Source organism: Spinacia oleracea, chromosome 6 (genome assembly GCF_020520425.1).
Source record: "Spinacia oleracea cultivar Varoflay chromosome 6, BTI_SOV_V1, whole genome shotgun sequence".
Taxonomy (NCBI): Eukaryota; Viridiplantae; Streptophyta; class Magnoliopsida; order Caryophyllales; family Amaranthaceae; genus Spinacia; species Spinacia oleracea.
The window spans coordinates 111,881,396-111,895,814 of NC_079492.1; the positions used below are offsets into that span (position 1 = coordinate 111,881,396).

General features: G+C 38.7%; 1 protein-coding gene across 1 annotated transcript; it reads left to right on the forward strand.

The window, feature by feature from the left end:
• Positions 1-12,651: 12,651 nt before the first annotated feature.
• On the forward strand, positions 12,652-13,602 carry LOC130463484 (uncharacterized). Its single transcript, XM_056832624.1, has one exon. It carries the CDS (start codon positions 12,652-12,654, stop codon positions 13,600-13,602), a length of 951 nt encoding a protein of 316 aa, XP_056688602.1.
• Positions 13,603-14,419: the final 817 nt, after the last annotated feature.

Sequence of the window (14,419 nt, forward strand, 5' to 3'; positions counted from 1 at the left end):
AACAGCATTCTAGGGATGACTTGGGATGCATGCGGGTCTAGGAATGCTGGATCATAATCTTCGATGAACTGGATTGCTTCTTCCATTTGAAACCCATAAAGGTCATCTGCAGTTTCGGCCGTTCCAACCATAGTACAACTGACATCGAGAGGAGGGGCGCGGATTTCTAGTATTACCCCGTTATGGTTAAGTTTAACCATTTGGTGCAAGGTTGAAGCCACACCTCCTAATTGCTGCAGGACCAGTTTTTCGATCCTCTTCTCGTTTTCGAGGTCATTTTTGGCTTGCGCAGCCGCTAAGGCTTCGTTTTCCATTTTCAGTTGGCCCATGAGTTGGGTCATTTGGACCATCTGGTCTCGCAAATCTTCGATGGACATGTTTGGAGGTGCGAATCGAGGTTGGGGAAGCGGAGATCCTTGAAATGAGGGACGGCGGACGGAGCTTGGAGTTACTAGACCTGGTGTTGGTGATGTATCTTCGAGACGCACTAGCCGTTGATTCCCCGATCGACACCAAGTGGCAAGACCAGTCCTAGGCATAAGATAAGCTAAAGTTTAGGTTCCCAAAGTTTCAGGCATTACTTAGTCTGGACTTCGACTCTCTAAATTGGTTTTTCACTTTTTCGCTCTTTCTTCTGTCGGTACACTTTTTTTTTGGGGGGGGGTTTTTTTATTTTTGTCATTCTTTGGATTTTCGAAACACTTGCCTGTGTGACATTCATAGTTGTTAGCATGTTCGGTTTTGGGGCCGAGCATTGCCGCCGTAGGAGGCCTAACGACGACACAAAGAGTTATTAATTTTTCGCGAGTCGCCTTTTGAAATCGAGTGCTTTTCTTACGCCCTCGTAGTAATTCTTTTGGTGAACATTTTTTGTGCTACGTACTTTCTTTTTGCTTGGGCACCGGGGCTGCTGCGCCTGACCAGAAGGCCAAGCAGCAACTTCAGCGCCCAGCGAGGGGCGTGAGAATTTCTGGCGCCCAGCCAGGGGCGTTGAAAATGCGTCCCTGGCTGGTTGTCGTTTTTCTGTCTTTTGTTTATGCGATTTCGACTTGCGTGCTTCCCTAATAACGTCCTTTACGCGTGGCAGCGTTTGTGGGATTCGTTACAGGCCATCCCGAGCGTCGCTTATTTTGTGGCGATCATTCGGGTTTGCGGAACACGTGTTTCGGTATAACTCTTTGGAAAATTAGTCTATGAATGTTTGGGCAGTTTTTAAGGTCGTTGGTTTTCTAGGATAGTTTGTCACACACAATCACATATTTCGCTACACATAACTACATTACAAACATGGATTTGAAAATTAAATATGCCACGTAGTTTATGATAGGCTTCTATGGGTAGTATTTGCGCCTGGCTTGGTACCGCTTCTATCGTAGATCCAACACATGCCCCGGTCGAGGTAGTGTCTTCAACAGACGAATTTCGCTCAAGAGGCCAACTCGCAAGTGCAAGCCAAGGGGGCAGGCAGGCGAGAGGGACCTAATGGGCGAGCGATTGGGTTCAGGATAGGTGTACTACCTGCACAAGTACCGAGTGGGAAACATGCGCGGCGTATGCACCCCCCTATTGGCGAAAAAAGGTATCCTTAGTCCCAACTCCCGAGGGAGCCGAGATTCTTTATGATGTTCTGCCCGTTCACATTAATATGCTGATTTTCAGGTCGTCCCAACTTGATGGGGAAATAAACGCGGGGTAGGATCGTTTCACCCTTCGGCTATTTTGATTACCTACAAGCACGAGTATTTCCTTCACTATCCCCAGTGGAGTCGCCACTGTGAGGGGGTCGAAAAAGCGCGAGGCTAATGCGTGACCTTGTCCCTCGTGGGTGTGACGATTATTTTTGTTCAATCAAGTGTAATTGGATTTCCTGTGAGTATACACCCAATTGACTAGTAATATAGGAGTCGCCATTCAGTTTTTAACGACAATGAGAAAAACTGACAAAACCCGGTTATCGTGACATAAAGGGAGTGCAATTATGTTTGACCACGATGGCCGTAGGTTCCCTTGTGATCCCTGGTGTGGGGATCTCTCAATATACACCCGCAAGGTAGAGATTGAGGGTTCGGGGGACTATAACTACCGAGAGGAGTAATTCGCTCGTCGATAACTCCAGAGGCAGGATATCCTTACTAGCTCAGCATAAATAATTGAAGGGACATGCATTAAATATTAAACTAATCTGAATTTATTTTAGCAATATGCAACATATAATACTAATTCGATCGTGATTATCTGATTTAAATAGCATTAAGGGACCTAGCATGATAATCCGATTTCCCAAAAATATTATATTCGTTAGGCGTGATAGAAGAATCATATTAGGTTAGTTTAACAGTTCATAAAAAGGGCGAGGAAAGCAGTTAAATCATCGAAAAGGGACACATTACGACGCACCCTTGAGAGGTGCGTCACGGTTCTCAGAAAACTAACCACTTTGACTTTGCTATTTCTCCTTTTTATTTAACGAATCTCGATTATGGGACAGGATACGTTCTGTTCGATTTATGGATCGATTGCGACAGAACGCGTGAACAGTTTCGCAGCGAGAGGCTTAGGCTAAGGGGTTTAGAGTCAATACTCCGAATATATTATGTGTTGTTGTGTGTTGTTTCACGTCGAAACTAGGGGTCTATTTATAGGGAAGAGTTCGTGGAAAGATAGAATTGCAGAGTTCTAATCCACAAAGAATTAGGAAAAGAGACGTACCCAGGTATTTTCAGCGCCCAGGCCTGGGCGCCGAAGATTTCGGCGCCCAGAGCCAGGCGTTGAAAATAGGGTCTGGGCAGTTTTGTTTAGTCAGATTCGGATTCCTAAAATCCGTAGAGTTTGAGATTAATTCGAGTCTTTTAGCGCGTATCAATTTTTTGACGGAATGCGTCTGGGCCCGTTACGAACTCTAGGTTCGTTAGGATTTTAATTAATACGTAACTCTTATTTCCGAATCCTATTAGGAATAGGATTCTTGTAGTTTTCTATCTCATTTAGGATTTAAGTTGGAATGCAACACCTAATTCTGACAGGTTTCTATCTTTTATGATTTGCCACTTTTAACAACTACCTGTTACGGCAGTTACTATTTTTAGCAGGTTTCCATAAATAGCAGGTTTCGGGTGAAATGAAATGGGGAATCGAGATTCGTTTATTATTAGGAGATGCGTTGTCAAGTGGAGTTTTTATGCTTTCATCATCGAACCTTTCCCTTGCGGGAACGGGGACAAAAGTAGGTGTCTACAGTCATGGCCTTTGCCTTAATGACCCTATGATGACCTATCATTTGCACTTGCATTGATGGGGAGTAGAATAATATAGCAGGTTGGTAGATCGAAAATCATGTGGCTTGGGATGATTGAGAGAGTTGCATGCTTTCGTACTTTGAAACTATTTTATTTATACTCTAATTATGTTTGAATTCGTTGAACTTTTCATACTTTGGTTTTTGGGCCGTCATGGTTCCAATTTGTAGGAGGCCTCGATAATTTATTATTTATGTTTTTGATAAGTTAGTTGACATTAAATTCCGCTGCGTAATTCTGGTACTAGCCTTAACCGTTATCACGGTGGCGGTAATACTTTAGTAATTCCTTTATTTTAAGTTGGAAAATGGTTTTATAAAAGCAAGGAATTATTAGGGTGCATGTTACATCATTCCTTTAAAACTAGAATCAAATACAAGCACGGATTTTATCAAAGGTGATGTTTTTATATAAAAAGTCTTGACCTTTGAGAATGAAACCTCCTAAATTTTACATACAAGTTCAATATTCAATTTCAAGTTCTATATTCAAGTTCTATTTCAATATTTAATATGCAAAATCGATGATACTTTTTAACGAGAAACTCATTTGAAAGTGAGATTAATGGGGAGCCAAATCACTTTTGAACAAATGTTCCTCAATTGAATTTTCAATATTCAAATTATTCAATCTCTATCATACAAGTTCAATGCTATACTGCTTATTTATTGCTTATTTTAATTCCGCACCTTTAAATATTGTATGATTAAGTTCCGCACCTTTAAATATTGCACCTTTCGATTTCGCACTTACTATTTATGTAACTTTACTTGCCTAGTCCTTCTAGGCAATGTGGTTTCCACCTAGTCATTTTTCTAGGTGGTGATGTATCTTTACTAATTCCGCATTTATCTTCTATTTTGACGATGCTTGACTTGTTTACTGTTTTTATCACCCAACATGCTAAATCAACAAAATATAAGTTCTAATCACGCTAACAAAGATAATTTTTGGACAAACCGGTTTAGGTTCCTTAAATTTGAGTTAAAGCAAAGTGATCACCATACAAACTTAGCAATTTTAAGTCCTAATTATGCATGCTCACGGGCCTAAACATTAGTGTCATGTTAGGATTATACTCCAAAAATGATGCTTGTATTGTATGAACCAATTGCAAAATTTTCTCAAATAAGTGCCTCGTTCCCTTATCCGAGTTTAAATCGGTTTCAATTCCAATTGCCTTATCCCTTGTCATATTTGGTCTTTCTAAACCGGACCCTAAAAAATGTTTGGTGGCGACTCCATCATTGTTCAAAATTCCTAAAGCCGTAGGGGTATTTTATGCACTTTCCTATATTTTGAGCCTTGATTTTCTATGTTCAAAATTCAATTATATCACTTGTGTGAACCTAGAATTTGGCTCCCCTTTTAGGGGTGTGATTGAGCAGATCGAGTCAAATCTAGTTGATCACACAGTTGCCAAATTGGACAAGTTAGAGACTTTAGTGAGTCTTAAACAAGACTCATCAAGATCTCATAACTTACATACAAAACTTAATGTACAAGGTACACTAGTACAAAAGTGACCTTATGTAACACAAAATGGTAACACTTTTAAAGTTGTAAAATTATTTGATATATACGTAACACTTTAGTAACACTTTCATCTTAGGTAACACTTGTTTGTAACACTTGATATTAGGTAACACTAATTTGTAACACTTTGATATAAGGTAACATTTGGTGGTAACACTTTAAAATTTCAATTTTAGCTTAAGCGCTAATCCCCAAATTTACCAATTCATCGAAAACGTCAAATTGCCGCCAAAAGGAAAAAAAATAGAATTTGGGCCAAAATGAATTAGGAAACCTCTGGCAATAAGAAAACGAAGGTTTAAACCAATTCCGTCTTGCGCAATTTCATCACAAAATCAGTCGTCGTCTCGAGCGTGATTTTGGGTTTCATCGTATTCGAGCTTCCAATTTCAGGTATTTTCTTATTTGTGGTGGATGTTTTTAATTTATTTGGTTATTTAATCATTAATTTTCAATAATATATGAAGTATTACAATCTAGATTACAACCTTTAATTTTTTGATTGGATTCTGAACGGGTTATTGGCTTTGCGTTTGAATTACTGTTATTTTTTTTCTTGATTCGGTATTTCAAGTTTCGTTGGTTGATTCTGAATTTTCTTGTGTGTTATTGGTTTTTTGTGGTGATAAAATTTTTGGTATTTCGAGTTTGCATTGAGTGATGGATATTGAATGTTTTCCCAAATGAAAAATTAAAATCTTAGAAGAACAATTGACATGACTCATGACGTTTTCTTTTAATAATTTTTTTATATATTCGGAATGATAAATGGAATTACAAATTAATAATAGGAAGCTATTGTGTTCTGTAATATCCTGTGAACTTATGACTTCACTGAACATGTTGACGAGGCAATTTCTTAATACAACACCCATTAGAAAGTAGCAACCTGGAGTAGAATCTGTTTAATACACAAAGTATCTCCATCGGAACATTTTTGTAATGTAGAGAAGTTTTGACCAAATTGCAGAATCTAATATTAATCTTTGCGTGAGTAGAATTCTCGTTTTACCCAAAATTAGATACTGTAAGTAGGCGAAGGTCTCTATTTGAAGTGCAAACTGTCTATGGCAGCATCGACCTCCACCTGTACAGTCCCCTGTGATAGGGGGAAATTGAAATCCAATATATAGTTGCAATCTTTCTGTCCCCCTGATACAAACCAGCAACTTTAACCTCAATTTGTTGGGAGCCTGATTTATTATATTTTGGCTTTTGAATTTTAGTGGACAGATGGCTTATTATATTTATTTCTTGCGAAGTAGTTAATGATCGTCGTATATTGGTTCAATGGTCAACTGGAACCAATCTATCATGGAGTATCCGTTATGATATACGTATCATTTTTAATGTATGAAGTTTTAGAGTCCCCAGGCTAATGTTAATGTTAACTATAGAATATTACTTTGTGTTAGAGTAATCACGAACTGACTTCTATATCGACTCTTTGAACTGTTAATATCTCCTAGAGTTCATCTTCAGAGTCTAGCACTAGGATCATTTTGTATGATCATCCGACATGCTTGGTCCAACTGTTAAAATTCAGTTTTACATGTCGGATGTATAAACTTGTTTGCAGTGAGGCTTTTGAATCACCTGGTTATGGGATAAACCTGATTTTAGTATAAACCTGTTTCTCTTGACCTTCTGTGTAGTCTAACCATATCTGTGTTGTAGGTTTTTCTTCAGAATTTAATATTTATGAAAAATATCATGATAAGTTCCATTGATCAAATGAACTTGTGCCTGAGGAACTCATGTCTGAAGAACTCGTATTAGAGGAACTCAACTCTGAGGAACTCGTACCCGAGGAACTCATGTGTGAGGAACTCATACCCGAGAAACTCATGCATGAGGAACTCGTACCCGAGGAACTCATGTCCGAGGAACTTATGTCTGAGGAAATCGTGCGCAAGGAACTCGTGTCTGAGGAAATCGTGCCTGAGAAACTCATGTGTGAGGAATTCCTGTCTGAGGAACTCATGTTGATGAGCGACATTTATGTCGCTATTAGCTTAGGATTTTAGTTCATTTTATTAGCATTTTATTATTATTTTTGCTTAGTTTTATCGTTTTTAGTTCGTTTATTGCATTTTTGCATTTATCGTAACATTTTCTCGTCTTGCGCATATTTTAGTCGTTTTTGCTCTAAACGTGTCTTTTGTGCGCATTCTCATTGCGTAAGAGTCGTTTTGAGTATTAACGTGTTAATAATGTGTCATTATTCTTGTCGACGAGTTATATGTTTTACGATTTGTAAAAATGTTAAACGAATTAATATTTTGATTTTCGATTATTAATAAAATGCTCTACGATTTTATTGAATGTGCTAGGCGAAGCAATCTACTTGGCTGCCCACAAAGTGCATGAACAACGCAGCAAGCGAGCAAGAACATCAGCTATGCATGAGCACTTAAGTAACCACACACGAGCAGCCTTTGTGCTCACCAAACAAGCTGCCATAGCAGTAGCTTTGTGCTCACCAAACAAGCTGCCACAGTCCACTTATAGCAGCTGTGCACTCAGCTTTGTTGCAGCCATTAGCACTCGAACAACCTCACGAACAGCAGCTCTTTAAGCCCTACAATGAGCTCCCTTGCAGCCTCTTGATAGCATTAACAACCCTGAGTATCACACGCAAGAGCCAAGGCGCAGCAGCCAGAGCAAACTCGCAACACAAAGCATTGCACGAGCATCACAGTAGCTGTTCAGTTGCCTTCGTTGTAGCCCAAATTCGTGGCTTTACAGCAGCTCTCGTGCTCACCAAAAGCCTCACTTAAGTGCCTTGATTCAAGCCTTGTAGCATCACAATGCAGCAACAGCATGAGAAAAATAGTGCAGCAAGTACAGTACAGCAACACGCATCAAGTACAGTACAGCAACAACACGCAGAACAACAAGGTTGTAGCTGTGCGAGCACACAGCTATTCTGTGCGAGCACACGGCTGCAGCTGTGCGAGCACACAAATTACCTGTGCGAGCACACAAATTACCTGTGCGAGCACACAAATCTGCAAAATTGATGCAGTGGCTCAGTGGTGATTCGTGCGAACGCACGGCTTCCCTTGTGCGAACACACGGCTGCGCGGAGTTGTTTAAATACGAAAATCGCAGCATTGTTTAGAACGTAATTTCATTTTCTAATTTTCATTTCTTAGGATTGGCTAAGAATTCTACAGAGAGAATTAGTTTAGGGCTTAGATTAGAGATTAGGATTAGGATTCTTAGCTTCAAATTCTTCAATTTTTAGTGGATTCAAACCTTAAATTTCAGATTCCTTTTCTCTTTCCTTTGAGCTTTGTTCTTCATTTTTGTTCTTCAAGTTTGATGCAATTTCTTCAATTTAAGGTATAATTCTAATTCTTGTTTTAATTTGTTCTTTCAATTCTTAATGGTTCATTAATTTCGTTTATGCTTTGATTTCATGCTTGAATTCTAGGATTAGTTTCAAATTTTGAATGTTCTTGATTTTTCCCCAATTTTAGGATGTTTGAATTTTCTGAATTTTGTTGTTTCAATTAGTCTCTTTAATTCAATTAGTTTCATGATTAGGATTAATGTTAGTTTAATGTTGATGTTAATCATGCTAATTGAATAGTTTAGTCTAGAGGTTAGGGTTGAAGCCTTGGGATTGAATTTGGGAAAATTTAGGGAAATTCATGATTGATGTTGTGATTAAATGTGATTTGGTGATAGGACATTCATGACTAATTGAGTAGTAGTTGCAAATGCTATTTGATTGGATTTTGATTGGAATGCATAGGCTAGGTTTGGCAAGACATTGTGAGCCTAACTTGTGTAAGTGAATAGTGGTCCCTATTATATGCAAGTTGTTTAGTCTAGGCTTAGGCGAAAGGTCTTCCATAGATTAGACGCTTCGCGTGCTCCATCCGAGAGGTGGCGAGCACGTCATTCGATTCTATTCCCCTATGTGCTAAGTCGTTGCATATTCATGATTGTCTTGACCTTGTTCTTCTTTTGATTCAACTTCCATTGTCGATTCCCGAAATCTCTAGAATCTCTTTATTTGTTTGCTTTACTAGCTTTCATTAGATTAAAACTCAAAATCATTTTCCATCCGAACTAGCTTGTGAATGCATAGATTGAAACGTCAAACATATTCATTCCTATGGGACGATCCCTATACTTGCCGCTATAGTCAATATAGCCGGTTAGTTAGGAGTTTATAAATTTTGTTTGATTAGGTGGTTTTCTTTTCAACGACGGAAAAACACCTTATCAAAATGGCGTCGTTGCCGGGGAATGACATTTTTGTTTGATTTTTCATTCTAGTTCTCTAGTCTAGTTCATTTTTCATTTTCTTTTCTTTGAAAACAAAAAAAAATGGCAAATTCCTTTGTTTCTCAAAATGACGAATCGATTACACTTAATGATCTTCTCTTTCTCCACGATAATTTCCTAAGCTCTTTGAATTTTGAATCTCCAAAATCATTGTTGGAGAGGCTTCTTTTCATAAAATATCTTGAAATTCAAGAAGAGCAAAGAATAGATTCTAGTTTGAATTCATTTGAGGTCATGTCCCAACAAGTTGTAAAAGGCTTTTTGGGAATCTCTAACCTAGTGCAAGAATCTATTAAGGATGTTTCGTGGAGAAGAGATGAGTTTGAGGCTACATTGCCACCTATGATGCATGACATTGAGGAGTTGAATATCGGAGAGTTTGTTCCTACTCGTTCCTCTTTGAGTGAATGCCTCGATGATGGTGATGAAAATCTATTTGCTTCTTTTTACCTTGAAGTGCTTAAATCGATTCAAATTGAGGAAAAAAGTGAGTGTGCCAACCACAAACTTTTAAAAGTGAATGAAGGATCTTATGTTGAGATTTCTTGTGCTCTTTGTGATATGAGTGAAGTTGTTTGTGAATCTCTTGTTCCCACTCCCTTCGCTCATTCCCCATTCCGAAAGAAGAAACTCAACATTTATCCTTAATTTCCCATTTCTTTTCCCTTTTTGTCCCAACTCTTGCCGCTTGAGGATTCTTTTTCCTCTGTTGATCCTAATGATTCTCCTTTCCCAGAGGAGCATGAAGAAGGGAGTATTTCTTTTGTTTTTCATTTTAATTTTTCTTACTTTTGGTTCCCTACCCCTTGTAGGCATAGAGTTGCATTCTACTTTGTGCTTGCATCTCATTTGACTCTTGCCTACTTGTTATTATTGGATATGTTTGCCATTGCATATGACAAACTATTGCGATCGTTGTCGGGGTACTTACTAGAGGTAAAAGTCGTCAAGCTAATGACGTAAAAAGAGCGCTTCTCGGGAGGCAACCCGTGGGTGTTGGCCACTTGGCCCATGCGAGTGTGTGTTATACGTGTAGAGTTTATGTGAATAGTCTTCCTTATAAAATTGGCACTATAATTATTCTATATATTGTACATGAGCTAGAATTGAATAAAGGACTAATTGGTGTCTTTGTAAAATTACCCTTAGTTTCCAAATTTCTTATACGTTAATAAAAAGGAAAAAGAAGCAAAAGTGATGTTCCATTTCCTTATGGAACAAAAGAATGCTTTCATTCGAACCATGTGCACTTTTACGAATGTCCAAATCCTGTAAATGTGTGATAAATTATTTCTTCCATGATATCCAACAATTAAACTTGTTAATCATAAAATTGTTTCCTATACTTTTCACACTGTATCTCTACAACATATTAGAGATCACAAAATTAATTCATATCACACATTGATTTATTTTTTTGCAAAAACATTCCCCAAAATTCATCACTAATAAAAATCCTCTACTAAAATATTCCACCTTTGTCACTTAAATGATGCAGCAATTGTTTAGGGGAACTAATGAGAAAGGTGATAAATAGAGTTGTCATGTATAATTCAGAAAGGAAAAATTAAAGGAGAGGAGAAAAAAGGGAGATAGGAGAAAAATAAAAAAAAGGAGGGGAATAAAAGGAGAGCTGTAGAAGGGATAAGAAGTTCCTACAAGCAGTTAAGTTTCCATGTTGAAATGTAAATGAAGTTGTCAGTATCTCAAGAAATTTTCTTTCAAAATTATCAAGTTCTTTAACGATTCACTAGGGAACTTACATCATAAACGTAAGTTCATAAAAAATTGAATCAAGGAACTATAAAAAAAACTTCAAAACGAAGAAAAGGAAACTATGTATTGCTAAAGAAGAACAGAAGAAGATAGAGAAGAAACAACAATGTATGTTAAGAGGAAGAACTTCAGTTGAAATTTCGAGAAAAGGGGAGACATGATTGAGAAACAAGTGCAAAGGAATAAATATATTCATCCCATAATCCTGCCTATCTTAATTACTTCATAAATAATTCAAGTTTTCTTCTCTCTCAAGAAATGCTCTCGGCGCACGTTTAGGGTGTTCAGCTAACGTGAACCGTTCGCCATTAATGGGAGAGAGGAAGAAGCTTCACACTAACAAAACTAATCAGGAAGGTTTGCCATCTTCTTCTGGTAATCAAAATCGGTCGAATAATGCCATGAGAGGGGTTGGGGGTCTGAACTCGACCTCTGGGTTGAATTTTGGGTTTCCCCCTTCAACTGGGTTTCAAGCTGCTTCTTCTATGGAGATGTTGCAGGAGACAACAGCGGCACGCATAAGGAGAGTAGCTCTCTCTCTTGAACGTCGTATTGAGAATCAATCTAGAGGGGAGGAGATTGTTGATACCTCTACTATAGATCCAAAATTCCTTCCTCATCCTAGTACTGGACCTGTCACTCGTGAGTTGCTTGAAGTGATTGCGGAGTATCAGAGGGCTTCTGGTCAGCATGCTCCGGTTAATCGGAGATTGGAGATGGAACAACCTGAGAAGTCTCCGTCGTGGTCCTCTGTTGTTGCAGGGTCGAAACTTGCAGGTAAAGGAGTTCCTCTCTCTTTTATTGCTCCTGTTATTAAGGATGGAAAGAAAGTGATTAAGTTGCAACCCTCAGAATTGGATAAATTGAATGAGAAATGGCAGCAATATATTGTGTTGTATGTTGTAGGATATACTCCTACTATAGCTTCTTTGTCTAAGTATGTTGCTGCAAATTGGTCCTATGTGAGCATGCCTAAGATTTTCCTTCATGATGATGGATATTTTGTGGTGAAATTCATGTCTATGGATGATAAGAATGCAGTGTTAGCATATGGTCCTCACCTTTTCTTTGGCAAGGCCATGATTATTAAGCCATGGAAGGCTAACTTTGATTTATGTGAAGAAATTCTTAGGGTGATTCCCATTTGGGTGAAGTTTCCTAATCTTCCTCTCAATTGTTGGAGTTCTGACTCTTTGAGTAGGATAGGTAGCAGCTTGGGTGTTCCTTTATTTGCTGATGCTTGCACAACTAGACAGGGCAGAATCTCTTTTGCTAGGGTATTAATCGAAATGGATGTCACTTTGGCATTTCCTGATTGTGTCTGGATAGAAGATGAGCTAGGTAAAATGATGAAACAGCAGGTTGTTTATGATTGGACTCCCCCCTTTTGTAAGTCTTGCAACAAGGTGGGTCATGATTGTGCTAAGACAGCTCATGTGAAACCTAAGCATGTTGTGAAACCAAAGAGAGTTTGGGTGCCAAAGAAGGTTCAACCAGTGAACCCTGTTACTGCTGCTGCTCAAGTTGTCACTCCTGGTAATCAAGATCTTCCTACTCCAGACTCAAACACTGGATGGAAGGTTGTTACCAGGAAGACTCAGAGCAAGGGAGGTGGTACAGCTGTGGGAGTAGAGAACTCCTTTGCTGTGTTGGAACAAGAGTCTGATGAGGACTTATCTGATTGTGAGGGAGATGAGAATGGGAGTGGGGTAGTTGGTTCTGGAAAAGATCCTCCTAATCCATGAATATCTGTACTTGGAACATAAGAGGGCTTAATGAGCCTCTTAAAGCTAATGAAGTTAGGAGGTTCCTTAATAATCATAGTATTCATGTAGTAGCTTTATTAGAAACAAGAGTAAGGCTTGGAAATAAGGAGAAGGTTCAGAAGAGATTTGGGGGGGCTTGGACTTGGTTCTGCAACTATCCTCACTCTCCAAAAGGTAGAATTTGGGTTGGTTGGAAGACTGCTGGTGTGGACCTACAGATTCTCAGTAGTTCCTCTCAAAATGTTCATTGTTGGATTCACACTAAGGACCATAGATTTTCTTCTTTCTTTACTGCTGTTTATGGCTTGTATAGTGTAGGGCATAGGCAAGCTTTGTGGGATGAGTTGAACCACCTTAGTATTAGCAGTTCAGCTAGTCCTTGGCTGGTTGCTGGTGACTTCAATTCTATTCTTTATTCTGGGGATAGAATTAATGGTAATGCTATGAGTAATGCAGAAACTAGGGATTTTCTTCAATGTATTTCAGATTGTGACCTAAATGAACTGCATAGCACTGGTTGGTTTTTTTCTTGGTCTAGCAAGGGTACAGATGATCCTAGAGTATGGAGTAGGATTGACAGGGCATTTGAAAACATGAAGTGGATGGACTCTTTTTCTGAGTTGTCTACTAAATACTTGAATCCTTCCTTATCTGATCATTCTCCTATTATCATTCCTTGCATTACTAACCCTTCTTCTGGTGGGAGACCTTTCAAATTTTTGAACTATTTAGCAGATCACTCCTCTTTTGAGAGTATTGTGGGTGAGTGTTGGAATAGAGAGGATAGGGGTAGACCAATGGCTCAAATCTGGATTAAGCTGAATAGAGTTAAGCACAAGCTAAAGGCATTACATATGGAGGAGTTTTCTCACATAGTTGAGAAAATTGAGTATTATAGAAGTGAGTTAGACAATTTGCAAACTTAGATGAGGAGTGGTAACAGTCCTCACTTGCTTATTACTGAAAAAGAGCTCATCTGCAATCTCAGAAAGTGGTTGGCTATTGAAGAACAAGCTCTTAAGCAGAAGTCTAGGGTTCAGTGGGTTAAAGTGGGAGATTCTAACCACCAGTTCTTTTACTCTGCTATGAAAGAGAGATTCTGTATTAATAAAGTGCATCTGCTTCATGGAGATGGGGGAGTGGAGATCACTGAGCTTACTGAGATTCATTCCAAGATCATTGAATTCTATAAACAGCTTCTGGGGTCAGCTGCTTCTTCTCTGCCTGGTTTGGATGTGCCTATTATTAGAAATAGAAATGTCTTATCTTCTGATTCTAGAGCTTTGCTATGCTTGCCTGTTACTGTAGGTGAAATTGATGATGCATTGGCTAGCATTGACTCTTCCAAAGCCCCAGGTATGGATGGATTTAACTCTTTCTTTTTTAAGAAAAGTTGGCCTATTATAAAACATGATATGTATAGAGCAGTGATGGATTTCTTTGATTCTGGTTTTCTGTATGGCAAGTTTAACTGTACTGCAGTGACTTTGGTCCCTAAGGTCCCTTGTCCTACTTCAGTTGCTCAGTTTAGGCCCATTGCTTGTTGCTCTACCATGTACAAGATTATTTCTAAAATCTTGACTGCTAGGCTTCAAAGGGTGGTGTCTGAAGTGGTTTCTGAATATCAAGCAGGTTTTGTGCCAGGCAGAAACATTTCTGATAACATTATTGTTGCAACTGAGCTGATTAGGGGGTATAATAGGGCTCATATGTCCCCTAGGTGTATGGTTAAGGTAGATTTGA